Source organism: Amphibalanus amphitrite, unplaced genomic scaffold (assembly GCF_019059575.1).
Source record: "Amphibalanus amphitrite isolate SeventyFive unplaced genomic scaffold, NRLGWU_Aamphi_draft 000889F_arrow, whole genome shotgun sequence".
NCBI lineage: Eukaryota > Metazoa > Arthropoda > Thecostraca > Balanomorpha > Balanidae > Amphibalanus > Amphibalanus amphitrite.
In genome coordinates, this window is record NW_024882383.1 from 70584 (window position 1) to 98032 (window position 27449).

At 53.8% G+C, this 27449-nt stretch overlaps 1 protein-coding gene across 1 annotated transcript in view; it reads left to right on the forward strand.

The window, feature by feature from the left end:
- Nucleotides 1-27449, forward strand: part of LOC122367693 (homeobox protein cut-like) — a 163929-nt gene that overhangs the window by 35268 nt on the left and 101212 nt on the right. The window contains exons 2-5 of the mRNA XM_043341027.1: nt 3696-3763; nt 7855-7987; nt 11497-11563; nt 12793-12841. Of these exons, the coding sequence (XP_043196962.1) occupies nt 7870-7987; nt 11497-11563; nt 12793-12841 (234 nt within the window). The 5' untranslated portion in view covers nt 3696-3763; nt 7855-7869. The remainder of the gene's footprint in view (nt 1-3695; nt 3764-7854; nt 7988-11496; nt 11564-12792; nt 12842-27449) is intronic.

Genomic DNA, 27449 nt, shown 5'->3' on the forward strand with positions numbered 1-27449 from the left:
ACGCCGATGACTCAGCTCACATTAGACTTCTCTGCGTCACGTTAGTCTGATCCGCGTCAGAAGGGTGCCACCGGGGGTCGCCAGATCCAGTCTCTCTCTCCTCTCACATCATAGAAGTCCTACCACCTGAGCCAAACCGGGTCGGTGCCGTCGGCAATTCTGACCAAATCAAAGGAAACTTAACCGTTTCGAACCTAAGTTCAAGACAGGCCGCAGTGCTCCTCACATTCTCTTACCGCCTCTCTGCCCTATTGAGGTCCTGAGGTCTTCTGCCATCTCTCTGACCGTCCCCTGCGTACTTCTGACCGTCCTCTGACCATTCCCCTGCTGACCGTCCTCTGACGACCCCATCGTGACCTCTGGCTGGCTACCGGCTGTGAGCGCCCTGAGAGGCCGTGAAGTGGCGCCGTTACCGCTGTGCGCTGGCTGAATAAGCCGGCGATGCGCCTCGTCAGCACAGCGTGGGGCTCCCCGCCGCACAGGCGCCCGTCCGCACCGGACCGGTCCTCGCAGGAACGGCGCGGCAGACCACAGTGCGGAGAGGGTACTGGGGTGGTCGGCCCTCAGCATACTTGGCTGGCTGGCATACAGCATGATACGTCCGACTCCCATTGGAAACTGCGCTAAGGGATGCTCACTGCATCCCTTACTGCCCAGTACAGAGTGGGTTATGGTATGATCAACCTGCAAAGATTTAGTCATTTGTTGTGCAATGACTAAATCTTGGTTGAATCTTGGTCGCAATGGTTGAAGCATTGCGGACTGAGCTTCATGTGACGCTAGACCACAATTGCATCAGGCTATTAAATAGGTAGTCGCTGGATGAAGTCACTGAATGGATGCGACGCCCTTTAGTGGTCGTATCTTTTTGGTAATGGCTTGACTGGCACGACGATCAGCAATGCTGCGCTGATGTGGGAATCTCATGTGGTGCTGAACAAAACTCCCCGATACTTCGGTATGGATTTGGTCCAGGTGGAGGGATTCCATTGTTTTGCGGTTTGCTGCGAAACTGGTGTGAGAATGTCTCTGTTGTGGGTCTCTGTTCGTCGGTGATAAATGGTCTAATAAATCGCCTTTGGCGTGCTTGTATTGGATTATCGGGGAAACGATCAACTAGCTATTCAAAAATCCGCCGATTTCCTTGTAAACGGTGCTTTCGATAATCGAGCATTTGTTATCGCGTGCATGCGGCTGTTATTAGCGTCAACCTCACAATCCTGACAGCGCGAACCTGATAAACTTTCCTGAAGTGGCGATCGAACGCGGCTTGTTTTATCACAAGTTGAACGATCTGTCATGATGTCATGCTAAAGACTCCACTTTGTCCTGGAACTGGCAGTTTTGCCTCGATTGTGAATGGAAACTTCAGTTTGATGGACGTTATCGACGCTTGTGTGATAAAGATTGGCGACAGATTTACGGGCTGAACGACATCGCTGAATGTTCTTGTCTGGATATTATTAGCGTCGCTTTAAGTCCTGTGACAACAAATCGAACCGACTGATTTTGGTGTGCCGATGTCCGATGCTAGTGTCGTCTGCAGTCATTTAGCATGAAACTGCGCGTGTTTTACGCGACTCATTGGAAATGTGTGCCTCGAATAGCTTTAAATTATGTACTCGCGATGCGGCTGTGGGGCTGGAAGTCGACTGTCACGAAATTCCTTTCGGCTCCCCCCAAGGTCCAAGCGAATGGGTTCACGTCTAGACTTCACTCTGATCATGTGTAATGCGCATCACCTTTTGGGCACTCTCGGGTCAATTCGTCTAATAACCTGTTGTGTCCATATCTGGCCAACCCCTGACGACGCCACGCCCCCAGACGCCGACATCCCATCGTCCCGACGGCCGGCCAATTTTCCGAGAGAACCTTTTTACCGGGCGTTCATATCTTTTTATTGGCGTTCGGCCGGTGTGTCTGCGAGTGTGACGCGTCGGCTTCGTCTCCGGCGCGCCGCTAATTGCCGGTTGTCGCTATTGTGACGCGCTGGCGGCGATAGCGGCGCAGCGTGCTCAGCGCTGGGGCGGCGCCCACCGACAGGCAATCAGCTGATCGGGCTGGCCTGGGTGCCCGGTCGGCTCATCAGAGGATAACCCGAGCCTGCCGCCGTGGGCTGTGGCCGTCAGTCAGGTCCTCATCCCTAGCTCCACCATCCATAAGGTTCTCGATCTCGACTCCAGCTCTGCCGCCGTGGGATGCTGTCTTCTTTCAGGTCCTCAGCCCGTCCACCATCAGTAAGGTCCTCGGCTCCTGCTCTGCCGCTGCGGGCTGCGACTCGGTGAGACAGGAGCGGCTATCGCTTCCTCAGGATGGTTTCGACCCTCGGGATGATCTTCGTTCCTCAGGATCGGTTTGTAACCATCAGTCTCGGTTCTTGTTCCTGGACATCAGCGTCACATCATAGCTTGTAGCCGCTCTTATAGGATGTCAGTATAAGCAAAACCAGCGATGAGAAAATGGTCAGGATCATAACATGTTTGAACCCGAAAGGTATCGTGACAACTCGCACTGGGACTGATGCATACCTCAGCAGATCTTAGCTCAGCGTCCTGCTGAGATACCGAGTTTCCCGCTGCAGTTTGTTTTGCGTCGGGTCCTGGGCAGATCCGCTGAGGTCTGTACTGCCCGTTGCATTGTGTTTTGGGGTGACACTCTCCGCTGAGGGATGGAGCTGCCAGCGGCGATTGCCAGCCAGATGAGGTCCGCCTTGTTTAAACGCCCGCTCTATCCCCTCATAATGAAGAGCGCCTAATGAAATCGATCCATTACTCTGGCCGTTAGGTATCCTCTGGATTAATTAGACCTCAAGGCAAATGTCCCTGCCGTGCGCTGCTGATGGGGCGGGGTCGAGGCCCCCTCCTCCCCTCCCTTCGGCTGCACTCGAACTGAAATAAACTACTTGATTTCATTCTTCCCTTGCTTGGTGGCGGTATCCCTCCTATCGATGTCCTCAGGAAAAGCTGGGATCTTGTGGTAAAGAGAGCTCACGTCACTTAATGTCAATGCTATATGATGTCAGTGGTGCGCCTTACTCAGACGTTGATTTCATTCAGTGGTGCTCCCGGAGTCCTTTCAGGATACGAGGCCAGCCGGAACTCCCGCACCGATCCGGAATCCCCCGCCCCCGCCCTGCGTCCCCGCCGGCGGTGGCGACTCCGACTTCAAATGCGTCTTTATTCCGTTCGGGTTTTAATCAACTGTGCTTCGTCGCTAATTAAAGCTGTTTACTTTGAGATCCCAATTATACGAATCGCCTTCTAGTGGGTCCGATCAATGCCAGCAGCGCAGTCCGGGCGGAGGCCGGCCTATCTCCCCAGTCGCCAGCGTGCCGCCAGCTATGATTTCTCATTTTCTCTTTCGTTATGGCTCTAATTAGCTATCCCCGAGTTTAACTCCTTTGTTTGCCTGTGATCGACGGGCGGCGCCGGCGCCGGCCGTGGCTTTGGCCGCTGTCCAGAGGCGTGTCCGAAGCCGAGTCGCGGCAGCGCCGCAGCGAATCGACCATTGTGTTTGTGTCGGAATAAATCCACCCCGGAAACCGTGTGTCGGCGCACGGTTCGGACGGCCACCGGCAGACCTGCAGACCCGGTCTGATGGACTGGTCTGGATGCACAGACCAACCCCAGCAGTGAACTATGTAGTGTATTTGATGCCATATTCACTTCACTGACAGTTTTCATTCTTTGTTGCAGGAGTCACCATCAAACAATTGGAAGAGAAAATCCGCCAGTTTGAAACCAATCAAGAAAGCATTATTGAGGTGAGTGCCGCACCGCACAGAGCACAGTGCACAGCATACTATCCGAATGCTTAGGTATTTTGCGGTTTATATAAATGCATGACTAAGCCAGAGTTACCACGCATTTGGGGCGCCGCTGAAAATCTGGGAAATACGGCAATCGAATCGCCCATTTTGCCGCTCTAAATCTGCCAGTCGTGTGGGGTGACAGTCACCCTCAAATAGCTGACCGGTGAATCAAGTGCAGCTGGCGGAACGAGTGGCGTGCTGGCTGTCGGCGCCATGCGACACTTTAGCTCCGAGTGCCCGTCACCCTGAGGGCAATGGTGCGCTGAAGACAGACGATGGAAAGCGGCGAGGACTGGGCCGCGCGCGCTGTGCCGTGCTGGCGGTAATGTGTCCGGTGACACCTCGTGGTCGTGCACCTGTGTCGGAAACGCCGCCGCCGCGCCAAAGATAGCGCCCGGCCAGTCACCCAGTCATCTGATGTTCCCGGTGCCGCGGGTGTCACCGTTTTGCCGGCGTGCTATCGGGTCGGCAGATCGGCGGTGTCATCCTGCCGGCGCCGGTGCAGTGGTACTTCCATGACCGTGGCCGCAGCTCGACGGCTCCGCGGCCCGCTCGCTTCTCTGCCTCGGGAGCCGGTCTGCCCGTCCCTCGACCGGCCACACTTCACACGGCCGCCCCAGCTCGACCTTTATAGCCGCTAAATCACATTTATCGACGCCGAATCTGTTTCTAATAATCGGTGGCGCCGCCGGCTGCCGGCCGCCGCTGGCCGGCTGGCGCTGTTCGTCTGCAGCTCGGCGGCGGCGGGAGGGCCGTAACGAACACTGAGACCGTGCAGGAGGGCGCGCGGCGAACGGCGGCGGCGGAGACGGCGCCCGCTCCACACCTGCCACTGGATCCGGCGCCCGTTTCAGCGCTGCAGTAGCCGCGCGAGGACAAAGGACGTCTGCCCTGTCCACCCCTGCCGCGGGGTCAGTCAGCGGTCGCGGTGACGCCCCGGCGCCGCTCACTCCGGCAGGTTCAGTGCAGGGGTCGGTCGTGGCGCCTTCACCGGCCGAGTGCAGCCCATTCGGAGCGGTCGCAGTGCGCCTGGGGCGGCAGTAAATATTGTCACCGGCCGATTTACGGGCCGTGTGCGGCCGCGGCCAGATGGAGCTGTCCGCTGGCGGAGCGGGCCGACCGGGAGATGCTGGGGCGCTCCTTCAGCTGCATAATACATGAGCTGCCGGCTCCGCCTCCGCCGACGTGACAGCTTCATTGCACGGTCACTGAGACAGTCGGGATGGCGCCAGAGGGCGAATGACCGCTGCTGGCTTCCGGTCATCGGTGACCCTTGGACTAATTGCGCGCTGCATTCACGTTCATTGACGATTTAATCTGAACAGATGCTGCAGCATTAGGTACCGCCGATCATGGCGACCGTTAAAAGCTCGTAGCTTCTAACCACCAACCAAATATTCTTGGTTTCATATCTATGCTCGATGATGTCAGGCATCCATTGACTATCTGGCTGCTGTGCACCGTGACCAGTGCAGCGTTCCCTGCGATCTCCGACTCCCCAGCAGTCCCACCAGGGTCCCTCTGCCGTCTGCCGTCGAGTGCGCCGGTCCGGCCGGCCGGCAGGGTGGCGGTGGGCGTCGGATTGCACGGCCGGTGGACAGGGCCGTTCCACCCCGGCTACCGGTCGTCAGCCGGTCGCTCGTACCCCATTCATCGCCGGGGATTAGTGGAGCCCGTCGCGGCCACACCGGCACCGCTCGAGCGGCCGCGCGCCCCGTTTGGGGTCGGCTAACCGCTCGGGGGCGGAGTGCTGCGGTCGGCGGCCGAGCGGTGACGATGGTGACAATGTGACGCGCTGGTCGGTCAACCGCGGCGGACCGAGCTGTGGCGGCCGGCGCACGCACGTCACTCCACATCACCCTCACATCAGACGCCTCATCCGAGCTGACGTGGCGGCCGTGTGGTGTCACGCCGGCGTGGCGCCCACCCCTGCGACCGACCGTCGGCGTGCGGTCCCCTGTGAAGTAGACAATGTCGAATTGATCCGGCGTTTCCTGCCGGCGCTGTGTTTTGTGGAGGCTCCTCGGCGGACCCGTGCCCGTAAACCGAGCCCCGCCGCCGCGCCGCCTCAAAGGGCCGCAAAAAGGGCCCCGGCTGCCGGGGGAGCGTGCCGAGGCCTGTGACCCGTGGCGGAAGCCCGTGCCGGCCAGGCTTGTGACGATGTCTGACAGACTTGTGATCCATTGGGGTGATAGACGGCTGATCATGGAGAGCGCTAGGTCTTGAGTGCGCGGTAGAAGCGTTATGTGCTTCTCAGCCGCCACGCAGGTGTTGGCTGGCTTCTGCTGATCTCTGCATCGAATATCTGAAGGTTTTGCCATTATTGTTGGGAACTCATTGTCTGGGCTGCCGCACCTAATCGCAGCTCATAGTTCTGCATCATGGTCTCGTGTTTCAAGCGGTTTACCGGCCATTGCCACATCCTGTGATGGTTGTTATGGGGGACAGATAACGTCGCTCGTAGGTACTCTCTTTTGGAGTCGGGTTTCTTTGTGGTTTCGACAATTGGTGATTGTTTCGATAAGATGTCACACGGTCACAGACGTTTTAAAACCCTTACGCTCTGGTGGTTCTGCGCCTTGGCCCTGGTTACGTCACCATACTGGCAATCCCATGGAAGACCTTGGCTCAAATAATCACTTAATCGTCATGCTGGCGATCGTATTCGACTTCCGGCTTATTATTTCTGTCTTTTGGAGCGTGCGTTATCGCGAGATGGCTCACGAACCCCGCCAATGCCGGCCGCTATAGATTATAAATGTCATGGCGGTTCCCGAAACCTGCTGCGGCCAACTGTGGCGCCGTGCTGGCCTGCGATAGCTATCTGGCGTCATGCGCTCCTGGGCCTTCGGCCAGTCGGTATTGATTCCACAGATATCTGTGCAACATTAATGGCATGAATGATAGACAGGACTGCAGCAGCGGTCGGCGGCGGCGGTCGGGCTGGTCGGTAGGCGGACCAGCTGCAGCCATTGGTTGTTCACTTTTCTCCTGCGGCAGGGATGGGCTGGCACCGTTCGCCTATGATAACACATCAGATCAGAATATTTGTCCGTTTGCTCACATCTTGTGCTTTATCTTACGACTGCGTGTCATGTTACCTTATACAAACTAAGCCTACAACCAAAAAGAATTGGTTTCATGTCTGTGTCATTTTATAGGCTTCAATGCTCCTCAGCTACCTTGGCAGCTGTGAAAACTACTACATGTCCACCGTTCCCCACTAGAGAGGAAGACAGCTGGGCGTGGCTCTGCCTTGTCCAGTATCCCTCGCCACGCGAGGTGTCGGTAGCTGCGGGCGGGGCTGCCCGTGTCACCTGTCATTGTGCGGCGCGACCCGGCGCCCCGCCCCACCAGGTGCCTCCCTGGCCAGGTCCACGACAAATGGCCGCGCCACAGTCACCGCCGACCCGAATTTCTCCTCGGTGAAGCGTGCCTCTGCCTGCGCCCGTCCAGCTAACGGGCCATCCGTGTCTCTGTTTTAGCTTAATTGGTCATGCGGTGACGGGTTGAAGTGCGTCGCCGGCACGACCAGGGCGCATTTCACGGGACACGCACACACGTTGTCGGTGAGGCGGAGAGGGAGGTGATGGAGGGACGAACGCCAAGCTGTGCTGTCCTCAACTGAAGTGGAGATGGGTATGGAGTAGACGTAAAGGTAAATAAAGACCTCTGACACACTGAAGTCCTTCAGCTGAAGCGGAAGTGTGAGGAGTTGGAAGAAATACTGTCACGCTGTCGTGTCTTCAGCCGAGGTCGTGAGGGCTCTTTGGATGGCCGCTGTATGCATGTAAGAAGTGGACCATCGACAGGCTTGAGTGTGAAGTCCACGAAGAGGCTAAGTTCACTATACCTATTCCTCTTCTGCGTTCTTGTCAACCCCCAGTCAGGTGACATGACCTAACCTGTGTCTCTTTTGTGTTCCTCAGGAACTTACAAGGAGTTCTTATCTGGCCTAACCTGTACCTGCTCTTTGTTCTCTCATGGGTGCGCCACGGAGCTAACATATCCCTGACATCGACTCCTTTTCTGTTCCCCCTCAGGAGCGCACCAAGGAGATGGAGCGCGACCTGCTGCGTGAGTTCCAGGAGCGAGAGCAGACGTACCACGACGAGCAGCTGCTGTCGACCAGGCGGTTGGCTGAGGCCGAGCACCGCGTGGCCCAGCTGACCAGCGGTGAGTACAGTCTGATCAACCTCTCTCTTTCTCTTTCTTCTTGCACGCCACGCAAGGGCCCCCTATGGGGTCCGTTGCGGAAGCGCGTCGACTTGGGGGGGGGGGGTCGATGCGCCCCACTTTCTGGAGGAATTCCGCGTATCTTCTTGGCCGTTTCCTTGAAAATCTATCCGGAGGAACTCCGCTATCTTCTTGGCTGGTTCCTTGAAAATTTCTGATCAACCTCCCTGCTCCGGTCGCCCTTCCTCAAACCCTGCCGGCACTGGTTAATGCCAGGTCCAACCGTGGGACGGGGCTGACGGGGATTGAGCGTGAACCTGCACCACGTACGAACATGGTGCGAGGTGTTTAGACGTATGACGTGAAGACATTGGTAGCCGGTGAGGTAACCTGCTTACTTGATGTCACCCGGTGAATGGTTGCGTGGAGTGGTCGTCATGAGGAAAGCGTGGGTGTTTTCTTTCATCGGAATGATTTTACAGCGCTGGTGTTCGGGCGACTACGGCTTATTTAGCTCTCCCACAACAAAGTCTGATGGTTTACACGAGCCAGGGGATTACAATGAACAGATCGAACAGCCGAAATAAAATCAGACGATCCTAAAAGGGGATTTAAATCCGGTTTTATGTGGGCGGCTGCAGTTGGTTCAGTGCCCGTCCGGGGTGTGGATAGTTTATGTGCTGTAAAGTGGCAGCCGGGTTTCAGCTCGAGAGGAGAGAGTGGGTCGTTTTTCCCGGCCGCTGTGCGCGAACAATGCCCAGTGCTCTCGACGCGCGGTTGCAACATTGCACGCTGCTCGCCGGCACGGGTCGGCCCGATGTGCATTTGCGTCGCCCGGTGTGTCAGCGAGCGCTTTGTCTTGCCGCTCGACGGCCCGGCGCGGTGCGCTGCGCCCTGTCGAGAGGTCCGCCCGTCCGGCCGGCCGCCGGCGCCGCACGTTCTCGACGTCTGCCGCCTTTGCGGCCAGGTGCTGATTCATGACGGGCTGTGTCTGTGTGTGGACACGGCTGCCAGTGTGCAACTTTGTATGGCGCATGGAGCCCAGAGGTGGACTGTAAAGGGTATATTGTATAGTGTATGTATACTGCCTCGTCATGGTAGTCTGTCAGGGAACGTGGCGCTGACCGCTCGGCTTCTCTGCTCTGACTGTGGGTCGCGCCTTGTGTCCCCGTGGTGGCAATTCAGAGTCGCGGTCTATGCTCTTCATTTACTGACTGATTAGACGAGGGGGCCGTTCTGAATGTGCGCGGTCAAATGACTCTGCGTCGCCGCCGGCGGCTCTGAGCGCACCGAGCCTCCGCTTCAGACAGGAAGCGTGCCATTTGCCGGCGCCCGAGCACTGAGGGCGCTGAACAGTCGGCCATCTGGGCTCCGGCGTCTTATTGGGGCCCGCGTCCGGTCGCTGCCGGCTGTTGCAGGCTCTGGAATGTCGTGCCGATGCGCGACGGCCGCTGTTCCCACACCATCCATTCAGGGTCACTGGAAATCATATGCCGCTTAATTAAGAGTGTGGGAAAAGTTCGATGCGCCGCGGTCGGAAGCCGCGACGATGAACGAGCCGCCCCTTTGTGGTCGGACCAGGCGACCGGAGGCGGTGACGAGCGCACGGCGGGCGGCGGAGACGGCCAATAGCCGGGGAGGAGTCACTTGCTCGTGGTGAACTGACCTCGGCCTCCGGTCGCGGGGTCAACTGATGCGGCTGGTGGAGGTGCGTCATCCTCAGCAGGTGCTAGGATGTCATCAGACGCCATTAGGCCCTGATTGCAGACATCCTTCTTGTTGCTGACTTACCTCCCTGAGGTGTCGCGAAACAGGCGCTGCTGGTAGACCACGGTTGGATGTGGAAGAAAGCTTGCTGATTTTCAACTAAAACTGCCTAAAACGTTTTTGAACGAAGGGATAATTAAAAAATATAGCGACGTAGAAAGTATGCAAAAAAATGCAATCGCTTGGAGAAATATGCTGGCTTATGTTACACTGCAGTCGGTTTTAAGTTCACCTGACCTCGGCATACCTTTCGCCCTAATTGTTCGATTCTATTTCGGCAGCCAGTGTGGCGGCTCTCGAGCCTTCCCTGTGTGCAGCACATTAGTGAAGCTGTAGAATCAGACGTCATTACTTTGCTGGGGCGCTGCGCGCGCCGATCTAATTGGTGCCGGCCCTGATGAGAGTGGCCGGCCGGTGGCCTCCAGCTGATGACTCCCACTCGACGGCTGGCCGCCCCGTCAGCCCGTGGCACCGCCACTCCTGCCGCCGCCGCCGCTCTCCGACAGTCGCCGAGACCGACTTCAAAGGGTACGCCGATCGAATAACGTGATAGTGTCGATTCCACTAAATGAGGACGTCTGGGAGCGTGCACACCGCGCTCGGCTGGCTGCGAGCTCCGGCAACTTTTGGCGGCTCCCTGAGTGAGCTACGAGGCACCATTCGCATAGTTAGCCGCGCTGCAAGATAAAGTCGCTCGTTAGTTATACTGCCTGAGCGCCTTGTATTCCGCACTTGTGGTGCACGTCGTCGAGTGGCACGGTGATTCGCTCATCGGTCATTGGAGATGTGCGCCTGCTCGGCTCGGCGACGCAGGAGTTTTCAGCTCTTTCGAAATTCCTCCTTTCGGGCCTTCCGACCGTTTCTGGATAGTTGCGCGTTTCTGGAGCGGCGGTGTTCTGAATGTCGCCCCAGCTGCGCTCATCCCTCAGGCACGCTCTCGCATTTATGGCCGATCTGTCACCGTAGATACGGACCTGTCGCTTACTTACGCCAAAACTTGGCCCTCGATTCATATCATTTTGTGAATTTAGGGCGACTTTACGATCGCGACGCCGTCGGCGGTGTAAAAAGCGGCTGCGCAGCTGACGACTGCCTCCGGCGGCGGCGGCGGCGGCGGCGGCGGCTCACCGGTAATCGAAGCTGAGAGAGACGATGTCCGTCTCATTACCGTCCCAGTCGGGTAATCGACCATTGTGCATGCGGCAAAATCGAATGCGCTGATGCTCATTGTCCGAAGTGGTGCCGGCCTCATCAAAAGTCCATTAGCGTGTAATTATTAACAACAGCGATATCAATTTTCGCCGGGCCGAGTCACGGTGCGGTGGGGCCGGCAGCTGTCGTCGACGCCGCGGGAGGCCGCTGCCTCTGCTCCTGCCGCCGCCACTGCCGCTGTAGGTGCTGCTGCTGCCACCGCTACTGTAATTGCTGACAGTATGACACCGAGGGTGATAACATGCGGTATTGGTGACATGTTGCTAGTGAAGTCTTTGTGCCACTTTGAGTTCCGTCTTGTCTCAGTGTGGTGAAGATGTGTGTGTGCTGTGTATCTAGCTTGCCTCCCCACCCTTTGTGGTCATACCTTGTGGTCACCAGATATCAGTACCTACAGACATGATACCAGTCCTCGAGATCTGGACGTTTGAATCAATTCCTGATCAATGAATTTTATAACTTTCCTTTGTCCCGCCGATCCGGTTTAAGTTGATTCATGTATGTTTGACCTAGATTTTCTTCATTTTCAGATCTCGAACTGAGCCAAAGTGAGCTGTTCGAGGTCAAGGCCAAATATGAGGAGAACACCCACGCCAGGTAAGCATCAAACGCTGCCTTTTCTTTTTATATGACGTCATCCTTGTGGTGCGCATTTGATATACCTATATTACCTTGCGTGTAACTGTTGTGTCGTGATTCGGAGAACCGGCAGTATAATCAACCAGTTTCATGTGATATGGTTAGAACCATATCAGATATCTGTCATTTTTCTGGTTGCTGAAACGCTAAAGCTCTTGGAGAAAAATTGCTCCTGCCCCTTTTTACCCTCAAGCGCTGCTCTTCAGGGTCTCCAAGGTATTTCCAAAGGCATTGGAAGTGTTTAAGTGAAGAATGTTCACTCTGGAAGTCATATTTTGTAATTATCCGTCACTTTAATCGAACTTTTTCTCCCCCATTCACCACAACATTCACTTCTTTCAGAAAGCTACGCGTTATCTGTAACAAATGGTCCACTTTCCGGTGTGCGCGTGGACACGATTGTGGCCGGGACTCTGTCGGCCGGACCCATTGTCTGTGGCGGTGTGGGTGCGCTGGGTCATCCAATACACCGGCTCTGTGTGGCGTTGCTGCTCAACCGCTCCGTGTGCGTGCGGCTCTCCGGTTACACCCGCCCCGAGTTGCTAACATCAGCGGCACACCGCTGACCCAGCAGACCGTCAGCAGAGGTCAGCAGTCAACAGTCGGCGCCGCCGGCCGGACCCGTGGCGTGCGTTTCGACACCCGCGCGCACGCCGCGCCGCCTCCTGTCCTATCAATCGTGCCGCATGGTCATTAGGAAACGGAACGCTGATGCCCTCATCGATGGTCACGTGACTAGCCGACGCTCGGGGTGGGGCCGCCGGCGTGACCTTGACACGCGGCACGAAGTGCGAGAGGCAAATTCGTCGAACACTGCGGGACATTTCGAACGCCATATGTGCGAGAGTTGCGAAGAGACGTAGCTCCCGTGGGCTATAGTGCTCCTCTCTGTTACACAACTTGATGAATGAACGCCGTACGAAGTTAATGATCAGGCTCAGACAGAGTTGTTGAGACTAGGACCATGTTCCTGGTAGCTCACCAACATCTCCTGGCTTTGAGCTAGGTGTGCGACTCTTCGATTTAACGACGGTAATCGCGATTCATACAGCTTGTGTCTTGCAGCTTCAGCTGCCTGCTCCCCATGATTTCCGCCTCTAGCCGAAGAGATGGCGTGGAATCCGCCTGTCGCGATGCCTTGCGTGTAGTGACACTGATGTAACCCTGCGGGTTTTGTCTCCCCACAGGTCTGACGAACTGGACATGGTGTTGGAGGACCTGGAGCGTGCGAATCACGTGAGTACCCCTGGCATGCTGTATGTGCTCTCTCTCTCTCTCTCTCTCTCTCTCTCTCTCTCTCTCTCTCTCTCTCTCTCTCTCTCTCTCTCTCTCTCTCTCTCTCTCTCTCTCTCTCTCTCTCTTCTGTCTTCATCATATCTTCGTCATCGACCACACATTCTTCTTAATTAAGTGAAGGAGCAGGATCTGTGGTCTTCCACTTCGCTTCGGAACGGATACGGTATTTAACAGACGTTATGTACACGTCTCGCGGGTTTTAGCGGTAGGTTTTGCACCTAGAAAATTTAGTGTATTTCAGGCTATATCTTCGTCGTCTTCAGCTTTTAAGTGTTGAAGATGCGATCGACTTGTTGGGTAACAAGCCGGCCATGATCGTGTAAAATGGCTTCATCGTAGATCGATTAGTTTCTGAGATATAAACGGAAAGGTAAAAGTGCAAAACCTACCGCTTAATCTCGCGCGAGCCGTACCTGCCCGAGGGATGCGCCGCCACTTCCCCGGCTCCAACGTTTGGGTTTTGAATCCCACTTACCGTGGATTGCACTTCTTTCGGTTGGATGGTAACTGGTAATAACAGCACTGAGGCCAGGCTCGATGCACTTTGGGCCAGGCGGTAGTTATGAGTGCTGTTAATAAGTAATGCTCTTCCGTCTACATCCTGAACAGTGCATTTCAGGGTGCCATTGGACACCGCTCTTTACAGATTGGTTCAATAACACAGCCGAGCACTAGCGAACTACCAGCGGCGCAAATGCAGGCATGCAGTATTGTAATGAACCGTGCCCTTTCGTGTGCCAAAACGTCAAACAAGGTAATTATCGACCTCCCTGCGCAATTAAACCACAGTTTACCCTACCAATCACCGAGGCGGTGGTGTCCGCTGCAGGCTGCAAACCACATAAAAATATTGTAAATGGAACAGGGTGCTGGTAATTTGTTACCTTCATGTTGGTAGTTTGTTGACGACCTGCTGCCGTGACCCCTGCTGGGGCCGCCGTGACTCGAGGGCGTTCTGCCGACGGCTGTCGCGACTGGCAGACTGAAAACTGGGCAATGGAGGTGTTTTCCCGGCTACTGCTTAGATGTTAGAATGGTGGACGATGACCTGCTGGCCGAAAGGATGTTCACACAATCACAAGAAGGAGCTCAATATAGTTAGGCGTTCGTTGTCACGATTTTGATCATTATCCCTTCATCATTCCTCATCCTCATCCTCATCATTATCCCCACCACTCAGCCGTTATCGGCACGTTTAACCACGCTGCCTCACTTTGATTTTAGCTAAACTTCAACGCCACCTTCACCTTTACCCCTTCCTCTGCCAACCCGTCATCTCGCTTCCATCATAATATCCCTCAGTTCACTGTCGTCAGCGACTCTGTTGCCGTTATCATACCACCCCAGATGCTGCTGCCGTCAACACCGCATGTCATCGTGCACATTGTGTCAGCTGGTGACCGCCACTGTTGTCTATTGTGCACTCGTTGCCACCGCCGCACGTGCCTTTGGAGGCGGCTGGTTGGAGCTACCTCAGGCAGAAAACCGCAGCCCTGGCGGAAAACTGACACCGGTGTGCCACCGCGGGGGCGGACTGTGTGGCTGGAACTCTGGGATGACGGAAGAGGATGTGGACGTGGACGTGAATGTGACTAAGGGTTACGGAGCTCCCTTATATTTAGCTAGGTAGAGGGACAAGCTACAATTTCGTCCTTTTTGTTTCTTCAGACCCTTTTGCTGGCTGCAAATACCGCTTTCCTTCGCCGAGGGTCTCTGCGTGCTTCTATTACAAATACAGGATGGCACAGCCTGCGACTGGGTGCTCATGGGCCTCCCTAACTGGCCACCTGGCCAGGGAAGTCAGTACAGGCGACTCCACCCATTGCACCCGCCCCACCCCGCCCCCGCCCACCGCCCAGCGTCGCCGGCGGCCACCGCCCTGCCGGCGTTTGAGCGAATTTAACACCGCTAATTACAGTTTGTTTGCTTATTCATGCGGCTCGCCGGGTACATAAGTAACTGGCCGGTCGACGCCGAGTACTTCCGTGACCGGCGGCGGCGGAGCGGTATTGTGCCCCACCGTGCACCGCCCGGTAAAAGAGCGCACATTATGCACCGCGTGGTTTATGGCTTCTCAGTGGCGCGGGTGGGCGGTTCGAGTGCGGGGGGGGGGGAGGGATGGAGGTCTCATGAGCCACCTGGACTGGGACTGCCTGAGGTCACTGCCGGGTAGGGCGTGGGAGCTTGGCGGTAGATGGTGATTATGGCAGGGGAGCTGAGGCTTCTTGCATTGAAATTTCTACCTTGGTGGATTGTGGTATGTGGTGCATGTGACTTCGAGCTCTGGTTGGTTTGTGGTAGCTGTAGTGGACAGTTCATCACCTCCGTCTTACAGTGCCTATTGATGAAAACATAAAAGTTCCGATAATAGTTGCTGACGTTCGATGACGCCCACTGCCGACACGGCGCGCTCGCTGATGGCGTCTGCGCCGGCGCTCTGATGACGTCTGCCGGCGCCCCGATGACGTCTGGCGGCGCCGCGCGCTGCCGCTGCAGAGGCGTGCAGACGGCGGCCCGTCTGCGCAGCGAGCCATTAGCTGCCGTGCTGCGCTGATAGGTAATTATTGCCGAACAGCGCGGCCGATTTGCATCAATTAGAGTATTAGCGGCGCCCGGTGGGGTCCGTCAGGTGCGGCCGGCCGCCGCCTCTCGTCGCCCGAACTGGACCCCGGCTACTGGGCACTGCAGAGTGCAGAGGCCGATCGAGTGAGCCGGGCGCCACAGAGACCCTGTGGAGGACTGCGAGGACGGTCCAGGACGAGCGCTGCGCGATCTTACCGCCTCTGAATGCCGACGCCTCTGTCGGCCGCGCTTTGAGCACTAACTGGGCGACTGTCGGGCGCGAGGGAGAGTGTTAATGAGATCGTGTTCATACCGGCAATAAGCGCTCCGCTCAGTGAGCTGTGGTTGGCGCCACCAGTGTGAACCGCCGTGCACAAAATTGAATGCGCTGGCCGGGTGCTAAGTTGCCAGTTCAGTTCGGTTATTCAATTGGCGTCAAAGGGCGCCTGCTTCATGACTTGCAATGGCCTGGTCATTGCGGCTGCCGGCATGCTATATTGTGCCATCAAGAAGGTCACCTTCGTCATACTGTCGGGGCATTTCCTGGCCGTCGCGCCGACCTGTATCGATCCGGCTCGTTGAGCCGCGCAGGGCTCAGGCCGCCTGGAGCTCTCGTTGTGGGCGATTTCTATTCTGTTTTATCATCTGCCCAGTGGCGACGGTAATAAATGGCTGGGACCGGGTTCCGTTACAGTGCCATTTCATTCGGCCGCCTACGGAAAGATAAGAGGCTGCCATCTGGTTCGGCGCCGTCGGCCTGACGCCGGCGCGACCGTGCGCGCTCCAATGGCCATTAGTGAGGCGCATGATCGAGCACGTCCCACTCACACTCGTGAGGTAATGTCCCGGTAAACCATTGCGCTATGGGCCTTTGTCTGATGGAGACCGAACCATTACGTTTTTAATTGTGTTCAAGTTTCTGTAGGCACATTCCTATATAGCATCTTTTTCTGAGAGTCGTTATATAGTTCAGCCAGGTAGCGTTCTGTTCCTTGCAATTGCAAGTAGGTAACAAAGGTGAGAGACACAAAGCTTAGCATATGGAAATGCATATTTGTATGTGGGTGTTTATTTGTTGCTAAGTCATTCACCATCTGTCGTCTAACGTAATTGGAGTCAACTGTGATCTGGTAGCCCGCTTTGACCTTGGTAGTTTTTTTTAAGCCTCCTGTGACGTTTCAGCTGATCTTCACGCTCCCCTGCTCAATCATCGTAACACCTTGGCCCCTCTTCCGTTCTCCGTTCCATCCGCGCTCTTCCCTCTGCCCTCTTCGCTCTCCATGGGTCCTGTTCTTCCTCACTCCTGCATATACCGACCTTCCCCGTGCCTCCGCGGCCGCACGGGGCGCTACCATCGACTCCTGCGGCGCGGCAGCAGACCAGCAGACCGGCAGAGCGGCCTCCTTACAGCTATTGAATTAGCACTAATTGTGCGCGGCTGGCGGCGCGGCGCCGTGCACGGGCGCATAATGGTACCGCTGACCAGGTGGGCCGGCCGGCCGGCCGGGGGTCGCTCTCCTCTGTCGAGGTGCGGCGCGTGCACAGAGTCTGAGGTGGCCGGCGTGCAGGCGGCAGAGCTCCGCTCACCCCACGGGGGTCACCCGCTCACACACACACTCACGGCGCTCTCACCTGAATGGAACAGTAGATCGCAGCGCAATGCAGCGAAACTGGCGCCGCACAATACGGCGTAGCGTAATCTGACGTAATGCCGCAGTGTCGCTCGCAGTACGGTGCAGCAGTGCAGCACAGTGTGTGTGCTATCACACAGCACAGTGGACCGGTGCGTACGGCTCGTTACGGTGACCCAAATGAGCGATATGCGTGAAGCCGAGCACTGGCCACACTCTCGGTGGTGGCAAACAAAGGGATGAATCGCGTACCTGAGCCTGATGAACATTGGGAATAATTCGTGTGTTGTTTAGCTAGAAGAATCATAGGCATGAAGGTGATTGATTATTTTTTGGTATTTGTCTCTTCACATTTCATTTTTGATATTTTCTTTGGAGACACTAACTTTTATGAGCAGGTTACCATCCAAGGTCACGTTGAGCAGAGTATGACTCAACGGTCTCATGCATGAGCCCTTGAGCAAGAAGCCCTCGCGTGCTTCTTGCCCAAGGCTGCTGACCCACCACAACCATCTCCCGCTCCCCTCCCTCCCTCCCCTCTCCCTGCACTGGTCACTCTTCCCGGCCGACCCTGTTGGGCCAACAGTGTCCATCCTCTCCCCATCCCAGCATTAGTGAGTCGTACGCCGGTGGCGTGCGACCGTCGACTGGTGGACGGTTTACTGCCCATCACTGTATCCGGCGCTTTGTCATCGGGCGTCGGGGAGCGTCTCCGCCGTTCGACACGGAGTTCGGCGGAGACGGAGACGGTGGTGGCGCGTCACTGCGCACCTGTCGCCGCAGACGCCGCCGCCGGCTCAATGATGTCGGGTAATCGGGCACTGATGGGGCAGAGAGAGGGGCGAGGCAGAGAGGGAGGGGTGCATGATGTCGTGGGAAAGGGGGTGCGGGAGGCAGCGATAGTGTAGAGTGTAGACTGTTAGTTTGGGACAAATTGATTGGTTAATGCAACCTAAGTGTGGGGTCTTCTTAATATTCATTTTCAAAGCCATTTTAGATTGTTTTCCGCTGGATATTGTGGTGTTAGAGCACATCTTATCTGCTGGCATGATCGAATTATGTCATGCACTGGCTCGCAAAAGGAGTCAGTTCTTGCGGTTAAATTTCCCCATCTCACCGCCTGTCCAGTATCCATGACGAGTCGGCGCTTACCTCTGACACAATAGATGTCGTTCCTCACCACGGTCGGCAGCCGACCTGCCGTGTGTCAGTCACACACCTGTTGGGCGTCCACCCCAGGACAGTGTCGGGGATGAGCCGCACTAAATACACACACACCGGGCGCGGCTGGCCGGGCGCCTCCACCGACATGTTTTACCCCACTAATTGGCCCACCTCTGCGGGCCGCCTCCGTCCAGTGGAGCCACAATGAAGGCCCGCTATCACGCCATCTCACTCTGTGACCACAGCGGAAATGAGCCCTTGGCCCATCGCAATCGGAACGCGACACAACAAAAGGCGGCGGCAATTATTTCAAAATATTCCCTATCGCGCCATCATCCAGTTGGCTGAAAAGTCGCGTCTTAGACGCAGCGTTTGGAAAGATTTAATTGTTGATAGCGCCGCCTGCGGTGGTGCATGCCGACGGAGTTAGTGTCACCGAACGGTGTGTGGTGTTTTTGGCCGACTTGGTGAGCTATTCAGACGCCATATTGGTGTGTTGATGATGGTGCGCCGCCATGTTGGTGACACTCCGCGACAGGCGGTGTAATGAGACGCTGATGACGGCACCATAGTGGCGCCGGCGGTAACGGATCACGGCCGGATGACGGTTAATGACGGTAGCTTAAGGATGACGGTTGATGACGGCTGGTAGTGGTAGCTAAGGATGACTGCTAAATGACAGGTGATGAAGGCTGATAACGGAAGTGAAGCATGATGAACAGATGGCGACGGATGACGGTCCGCGATGACGACTGGATGACGTTCCGTGATGACGCCGATCGCCGGTCGATCGGTCGATGACGCCCCGCGGCGGCGACTGACGGCGGCGGCGCGCTGAGCGATGCTGATGACGCCGCAGGAGTCCGATGACGGTCGATCGCCGGCTGCCGGTCACCCGTGCAACATAACGCGTTGGTGCTCAGGTGCTGGGGAGGTGCAGGGATATTGCAATGTTGCAAGGGTAGTGCTGGAAACTGCACTGAAAACTTTTTTACCATTTCCTGAATGGTAAACCCGCCATAGCATGGTAGCTTGACACACAGACGTTTTTTACCACCTTCCAGATGGTACATTTTACTATTTCATGAAGAGTAAACTCGCCAGGGAGGGGTAACATGACACACAGACGTTTTTTACCATCTTCTGAATGGTAAACTCTTTTGATTTACTCTTGTCTAGAGTGTAACATTTTTCGGGTTACACTCTTTGAAAGGGTAAATCTTAAACGGAACCCTTTTCTAGGGAGTAACGCATCATCTACTCTGTGCTTTACCCTCCTACAGAGAGCGTATTCTTCTGACCTACCCTTTGTCACATGGTAATGTTTACTCTTTCCTTTAGTGTAAACCCCCCAGAGGATGGTAACAGACTCACAGACGCTTGCTTCAGAAGCTTCACGAAGCTTCTGTTAACCGGAGCTCACCAACTAAAAAAACATGCTTCAAGAGCAACAATGTATATTTGGCTTCCGTACAAACAATACGAGGGGCACACCAGCCATGCACATTGTGAGACTCTTCACTTATGCATACGAATTTATACGAAGCGTTCAGCAATCAGCAATGCACAAGCGCGGTAAATAAACACCACGATACAACTTGAATGCACTTTGAATGTGAATACAAGACATTCAGCGCCCTCATATTGGATAAGGCACAGCGCACAATATTTGAAGAGAGCGACGGCGTTCCTGGGTGGTCGCCCGTCTGCGTGAGATAATGAGACTGGATCACTACAGTGCACGGCTTTTTCAAAGTCACCAACAAAATGCATAAACTTGTAGCATCACAACAAAATTAATGTACGTACTCACAACCTAGGCCACGTGGCCGTGCACGGGGTCCTGTTAACCAGGTCAAATTAGCACCACTCAACGGCATGCAATGCTCTAGCACATCGGTACTTACAATAAAATGTCCACAGAGGCTCTATAGGCGATGAACAACACGCAAGCACAATCACCAGCGGCCACGCCGCGCGGCACCGACACTGCTCACATCCGCTCTCGGAGACCAACGGCCGAAAACTGACAGATGCGCGCGGCCTTCAAACCGCAAACGGCCGATCTCGTTTCTGATTGGCTGAGTGATTCCATTTCAAATATCATCTTCACGAGGGTAAACAAGATCCACGCATGAAACGACTATCTGTACACGAGTCACGATACCCAGAAGGAAAGAGTTTTCGTGATGATCTGGATCGCGAGAGTAATATTGATATTTGCATGGTAATAATACTCTTCGCTGGCGAATAAGTTCATATTAACCACGTACCGTTACTATGCACATAATGGTAGCAAAGAGTTACCCTTTCAATATACTCTTATTTTGCTGGTTTGATGAAAATGAACCCTCCAGGAGGTAGTAAAAAAGTTTTGAGTGTGGCCGGTCACCTGTAAACGAGTGGCAGCAGAGTTCGCCCGTTTTTGTTATGTCATTGTATTGCTTGGGCGTGAAATACATTCGACAATGTGAATTCAGTAAATACGTTTCCAGCCGTTGGATAATGGGGCTGTTCATTAGTTATTCATCGTGGTTCGTTATTCATAACGCCCGAACGGGCCATTTTTATTGTTTACCATTTCTGGCAGGCCTTGTGTCGGATTGACAGACCAGATGGTATCAGTGGCACCTGCAAATGTGCTGCATTTCACCCCATAATCCATATCCGGCTCGGTGGAGCTGCAAACACTGCCGGCTTATGTTTAATTGCCGAGCTAGGGTGGGGTGGTGACGGTCCCCGTGTGAGGGTCATCCGTGCGATCGGTCTCGTTAGCGCCCGGGGCGGTGGGTGTCAGTCACGGCCTGCGCCCGGTTTATGGTCACGCTCTGTCCTCTGTGGGGACATCCGAGGCGAGGGAGAGTGGTCACGAGCCGCGGCGTCACGGGGTGGCACGCGGGATGGTGGGCGTCACGGGGTGACACGCGGGATGGTGGGCGTCACGGGGTGACACCTGGGATGGTAGGAGTTACGGCGTAACTCTGATGGGAGGAAGGGGTACTCGGAGCAGTTGGCACTCTTTGGGACGGTTCTCTAATGAGGTGTTCAAGCTTGCCAGGGAAATTCTGCCTTACCTCGGGACCAGCCACAGGTCGATTGGCTTTAAGTCCGAACAACAACAAATCCTTACCTGGAGAATCACAAATTGCTGTCACTCAGTGCCAGGGAATGCAAGCAAGATGAGTCAGTGCTTATTATATCATGTGTACGGAGAATCACGCTCCGAGGCGCCCGGTCGGTCGTTTCGACTGACCTTTGACCCCGTCTCAAGTGACCATGCAGTGGACAGCGCTTCAACTGCTCCGGTATCCGCCCTCCTACCTCCCGGTACCGTCCATCCCCGCTGCCCCTCTGAGGTTAACAAAGCCACTCCCGCCCCCGCCCCCGCCCCTGCCGACAGGTGAACCTGTCCGCCCGTCCCGCCCCGCTCCTCCCCTCCCGCCCGGACCGTACCGGCCGTCTCAGTCCGGCCGGACGCTACCCCGTCGGAAGCGATTTGTCCAATTGTTCGGCAACAGGTGTAGCGGCCGGCCGAGTAATTGGCTCTTCAGCGGTGACCTCGTGACCCGGCCTAACCGGCGCGCTGTGCGCTGTGTGTCCTGGGCGGCTCGGACGGGTGCCGCGATAGCTCGTCAGGCAGTTTGGGCGGACGATGACGCAACGGCCGACCGAGCTGCGAATGTCCAGAGCTGCAGCCAACGGGGTCATGGGCACCGGAGAGAGAGTAGCTCGCGGGTCACTGCCAGTCTATTTAAATTAGCTAACGGTGCCGGTCGCGATGGCCGTGCCGTTTCCGGTTGTTAAATGTCACGGCCCATGGCCCGTCGGATAATGGCTTCGTTGAACTAATATGTCTTGGCCGGGTAACCGGTGGCTAACGATGAAGCGTCATTCTGCACCGAGGGCCTCGCGGGAGCGGGCTGCGCTGGTATGGCGTCACCAGGAATGGTAACGGGCTGAGCTGCTGTCACTGGAGCGGGGCTGTGCTGGTGTCACTGACGGGTAGCGGGGCTGTGCGGGCATTGGTTCACTACGAATGGTAGCAAGTGCTGCCACGACTGTTAGCCGGACTGTGCTGTCATTTCTGAAAGCGTGGATATGCTGTCACGGTGTCACTGCTAATGAGGTCAGGGCTGTGCTGTCATGGTGTCCTCACTAACGACAAAGACGCAAACGGGACGGGACGATGTCTGTGAAGGTCGGTCTGCTGATGATGTGAGTCGGTTTGACAGTTCACTGGACGAGCGATTCCCGATTCAGGCACTTTTTCCTCTCTGAATAGCCCCTAAGGAAGCCGGGCCAAGTGCGCTCAGACGCTGAACATTGTTAGTCTGGAGACGGCAAGTTTTTTTTTTTTTTTACTGTCCGAAAAAAATAGAATGATTTCCTAGTTATACCTTCTATACAAATATAAACGCCGTCTGGTTAGATCATCTCCAATGGCCAGTGAATTTCGACAAATGTGATCGCCGTTTGTTGTGGTATGTCGCACAAACTGAACAACCCAAAGATGTTTTGTTCTATGCGTGAAATCCTCAGAGAAAATCATTTTGGTGGATATTGCGTGAGATGTTTAGCGAACATGCAGGAAATTCTTAGCCCTAACGTTACCTGCTCTACTTGGCATTTACCTTGACCTTAGCCGTCATTCTCGCTAACTTCCTAACCTCCCTCTCGGCTTTGGCTCGTCACCCCTCCCCTAGATGCCGGTTCTCACAGCATTGGCTTGTGGTCCGTTCGAAACAACTTAGCCTTCTGCAGTTAGAGCAGCCGGTGATGTCTTGTGTCCGGCATTCCACCGCAATTAGTTAGCAAGTTATGCCGCATGGTTCCCCCCTAGAAGATTGCTTTCTTCATGTGATAAACGCAGGTTCGGCCGGTGTCACACTGCCAGTTAGATGACGTCTGGAACATTTATGTGTTGTTTCTGGTCCAATCATCGGCTGGCCGGCTGACGTGCGTGCTTCCTAAAGATAAACTCCGTCTTATGAGATCCGGCCAACTTAGACGTGCCCTATAGCAGATTGTCTATAGAGCCAACTTTGCCAATTTAGCCCGTCGTTGCTTCCTTTTTCGCCGATTCGAAAACTAATTGAGACTGGGATTAATGAAGGCGATTCGCCGGCATTAATTGAAATATCGCGAGCGAGCGGGCGGGCGGCGGCGGCCTGCCGGCCGAACCCCCGCCGAGGGCCGGCTTCTCGCCATTCATCAGCGGCGTTTCTACAATTGTCGACGGTAATTGGCGCTAATCCGTGACGGGGCCGATCGCCGGCGCCCGGGGCGCTGTGGGCCGCTCCGTGGTAGGAGGCGCCGCTAGGAGGTGGCTCGGACTAGTGGTGTCAATCGGTTACCAAAATTTCGGTATACCGATACCGAACCAATACCGATTCGGTATTCGGTATTATATACCAAAAGCATTTGGTATTTTGTCGGTATCATGAAAATCAACTACTGTCTTAAAATATTTGAAAGCATTTTTGATAAACCTTCTGAACTCAAATTTGATTTTGCTAAATGACACTGGATGAAGAAAAATGGCAATCATGACACATTTCTCCCAAATGCATGATGTCCTAACAAATGGGCAAACACATCAGCTGTAATATCAAATACATCAGTCTACCAATGTTAAATGGCAACTTATCAGTGTTAGCAAATTCCAATACCATGAGGATAATTATCCTACAAAGAAAGCCAATGTGCAAGACATAAACATGAATTAATGTTTAACTCACTGTATGCTGGAAAACATACTTAAACTGCCTTTCTCAAAATTTTCCAAAGCATTTATTAGCAACAAATTTGAATTTGTTTTGAGGAGTCTGTGATTGATCTTGACCTTGTCTTCCTCTCCATTTTACTGCAATGCAATTACATTATCCAAAACCCTGTTTAATACAGCACTAGCTTCACCATTATCATCTAATATTTAAGGCAGCATTTGTCACTTCATCATCACCCGTATCACCCCACAGATCTTCAACTTCGCTCAACTTCAAAAAGCCTTGTAGTGAGCGATGCTGTCATGATCCTGTGGATAATTTATTTTCTTCAATTAGTGTTCTCTTTCCTGCTCTCTCAACATATACAGATCACTTGCAATTTTATCATAAGCACTCATAAAATATAATTGGCTTTTGGCTTGACTCGCACACAGCAGTTTCAACACTGAACACATCTAAAAACATTTCATTGTCGCAGCTGCGCCAGGTTGAGGAACCGATATAGCTCAATAATTAATTGAAAATAATTGAACAACTATGTTTTTCTGGTACTTCATTTTTCAGCAAAAGCGGCTTACAACTTTCTTGAATTAATTTTAAGATATCAAAATTTATACAAGGAATTTTCATTAAAGTGGACTTAAGCAAAAAAGAAAAGAAAAACTTTATTTTATGCAGTTTAATCATTAATGCAAATGGCCGCCGCCTGTTAGGCCGCCATTATGGAAGAGATGACACGTGACGTGTGTCAATGCTTCCGTAAAATTATGGACATTTTACTTAGATTTCATCGCGATATCATTACAGTGGTGTCTGCTATCTATCAGTGTGCCTCGTAAGTAATTATTTATCCAGTTTTGTTGTGTTACACATTTGTTTATGAAGAAAAATTGGCTGCGTCAGTATTGTGACATCGTCACCAATCACCATGCTACTTGGGTTTAACTGTAGGTATCATGGCCTTTGTTTACATTAATGGTGTAGCCAGCCCAAGGTGTAGCCCATCATTGTCAAAAGGGTCACCACTTTTGGATCATGATAACACACTTAACCCTGTCTTGACCGGACTCGAAATGAATGACTTGAATTGAAAGAAGGTTTGATGGTTCAGGCATGGACAAGATTCAGGGTTCAAGTTATTTTCCTAACACCTCATGCAGTTGACTTGAATCCACATTCCAGTAAAATAACTGACCTGAATTTTTGTTAATAGGTACAAAATAAGTTATAAATGTTTTTTTTTTGCAATGCAAATAATTAAAGAGATTGCCTGATTTGTTTTTGTTACCTTATTTCAAAGTATGAGATGCCTTTCAAGGCTTATCATATGTCTTGAGAAAGTTTGAAGCATTTGTTTGATAATTCCCTGATTTCGGTATCTAGTCGGTATTTCCCCCTATTTCTGAAAATCGGTTCGGTTTTGGTATACTCTCAGTGGTTTTGGTCGGTATCGGTTTGGTATTGGTTTCCAAAATTTCTGAAATTGACATCACTAGCTCGGACCGTGGCCTGGCCTGGCTGCGATATGGCCTGTCGGTCGCCGCCGGTGGAGGAGGTTGAGCACGCGCGCAGGTCAGAGGTCACCTCCACCTGACGTGCCGCATGCTGCACTGTCGGTGAAGGTGGTGGAAAGATTTATATGGAATCACTGGCTGGATGGGGAGGGATAGCAAGATTGGATAGCTAAGTGAAGCTCGGCGAAGTTTTTTTTTGTGTAAATGGAGACGACTAGATAAATGCCTTATGTAGTTTTGAAGATAAGCACGAATAAAACGATGAAAATTAAAGTATATGTGGGTCTTTCTTTCCTTTTCAAAATACTATTTTACGTAGTTGTAGCAGCAAGTTTTGTGGAACGTTCTGGCTTGCAATAGAAACAAGGAACAATCTATTGTGCCTTTTTACTGCTAACCGCTATCATGCTTAGCGGTTACCATTAATTAGGGGGGCATATTATTTTCCTTTGAGAATGTTATTTATTTGCTTTACGGAACTCTCTCATCCCCACAAAGGATTAATTCTGGCTGCATATCCCGTGCTCTGTATTTGAACCATCATGCGAACATTTGAATTGCATTTCCGGTCCGGTGTGCTTAACATATTCGCGTTCCAACCCATCCGCGGGCCGCAGCGTGGCATCAGCAGCGAGCAGAAGTTGTTTTCCTCAGCCGGGCGCCTTTGGTCGTCTCTGCTGGGCACTATATGCTCCGACCCGCGCGCCGCGCCAGTGCCGTATTGAGGCTCATCACCGCGATGTGTTCCTTCGCCGCGCCGCGCCGCCGCTCAAATATTAACGGTGCCATTTGGGTGTGGCGGCCGTTGCGGTTCCGTCGGGGCCGATGCTCCGTCTGATACGGCGCGTCGCCGTCGATGAAATGTACCGTCGAGCTTCGCTTCGCTTCCCTCCCCCCTTTAGCGTCGCTTCCCCCATCGCCAGTGTCCTGCTGAGGCCGTGGGGTACAGGGAATGTGATGGTAGGAAGGGAAGGGGAAGGGTATGCAGATGGAATGCTGGTCAAGCTGATTGAAGTATTAGGTAATGTAAGGTGAACAAGGGGCCTTTGGTGAACGAAATTTGAAAAAAGACTATCGGTGAGATCTAATGAAGTCCATTATTAAACGCTTCGTCATATAGAGAGATTGAATTGATAATACGGTTGAAATCCTAGCTTTAGTTATATCTAGAAGCGAACATGAAAGTAGTAAAATAAAGAGGATTTGCTTCAGTGCAACATCATTTAAAGGCGTGTTTTTTTTAAGTGCCCACGGTTTTGGTTATTTTGCTTTTTTGGTCAATATTTTCAGATCAGTCGGCACAGTTATTGGCCAATCATACGAAACCGGAATCCAACAGATACAGCGTGTCACATTATACTGACACATGGATCCGATTTCCCGCCAACACTAAGTCGCCATCCCAGGCTAATGACAGAGCATTGTAGGAGCAGCGGCGGACGAGGCTGTGACACTGGAACGCTCTCTTCGACTTAGTTCATCCATCTTGGACTGGATCCAGTTGGTTCTCCACCCTAGTGTTGGACGGTGTTCCGTTCATTTGAATTGATGCTGTTCGTACTTCGCATTGGGATTTTGAGTTGAGCGCCGCGGCATGGAACATGAGTCTGCCTGTAGACAGGAATGCTTGACTGTATGTCTGTCTAACCGTCTGTTTGTAGGTCTGTCTGTCTGTCTGTATGTTTCGATCTCATCTCATAGATACGTATGCCTTGTATTTAATTATATGATAATGCATGTCTATTTCTATGCCTGTCTATATGTCTGACGCTGTTCTCTGTCGCGGTGCTTTTGTGGTCCATCGGTCGCTCGCTCGGTTAGGACCGTCGCTCTGATATCACGATGGCGGCGATGGCGGACCACTGTCTCCGTCTGGCAGTCGGCGGCCTTGGCGCGGCCTGATTTATCTCATCGGGCCAAATTGGCGCCGGGCCGGCGAGATTGACGGCTG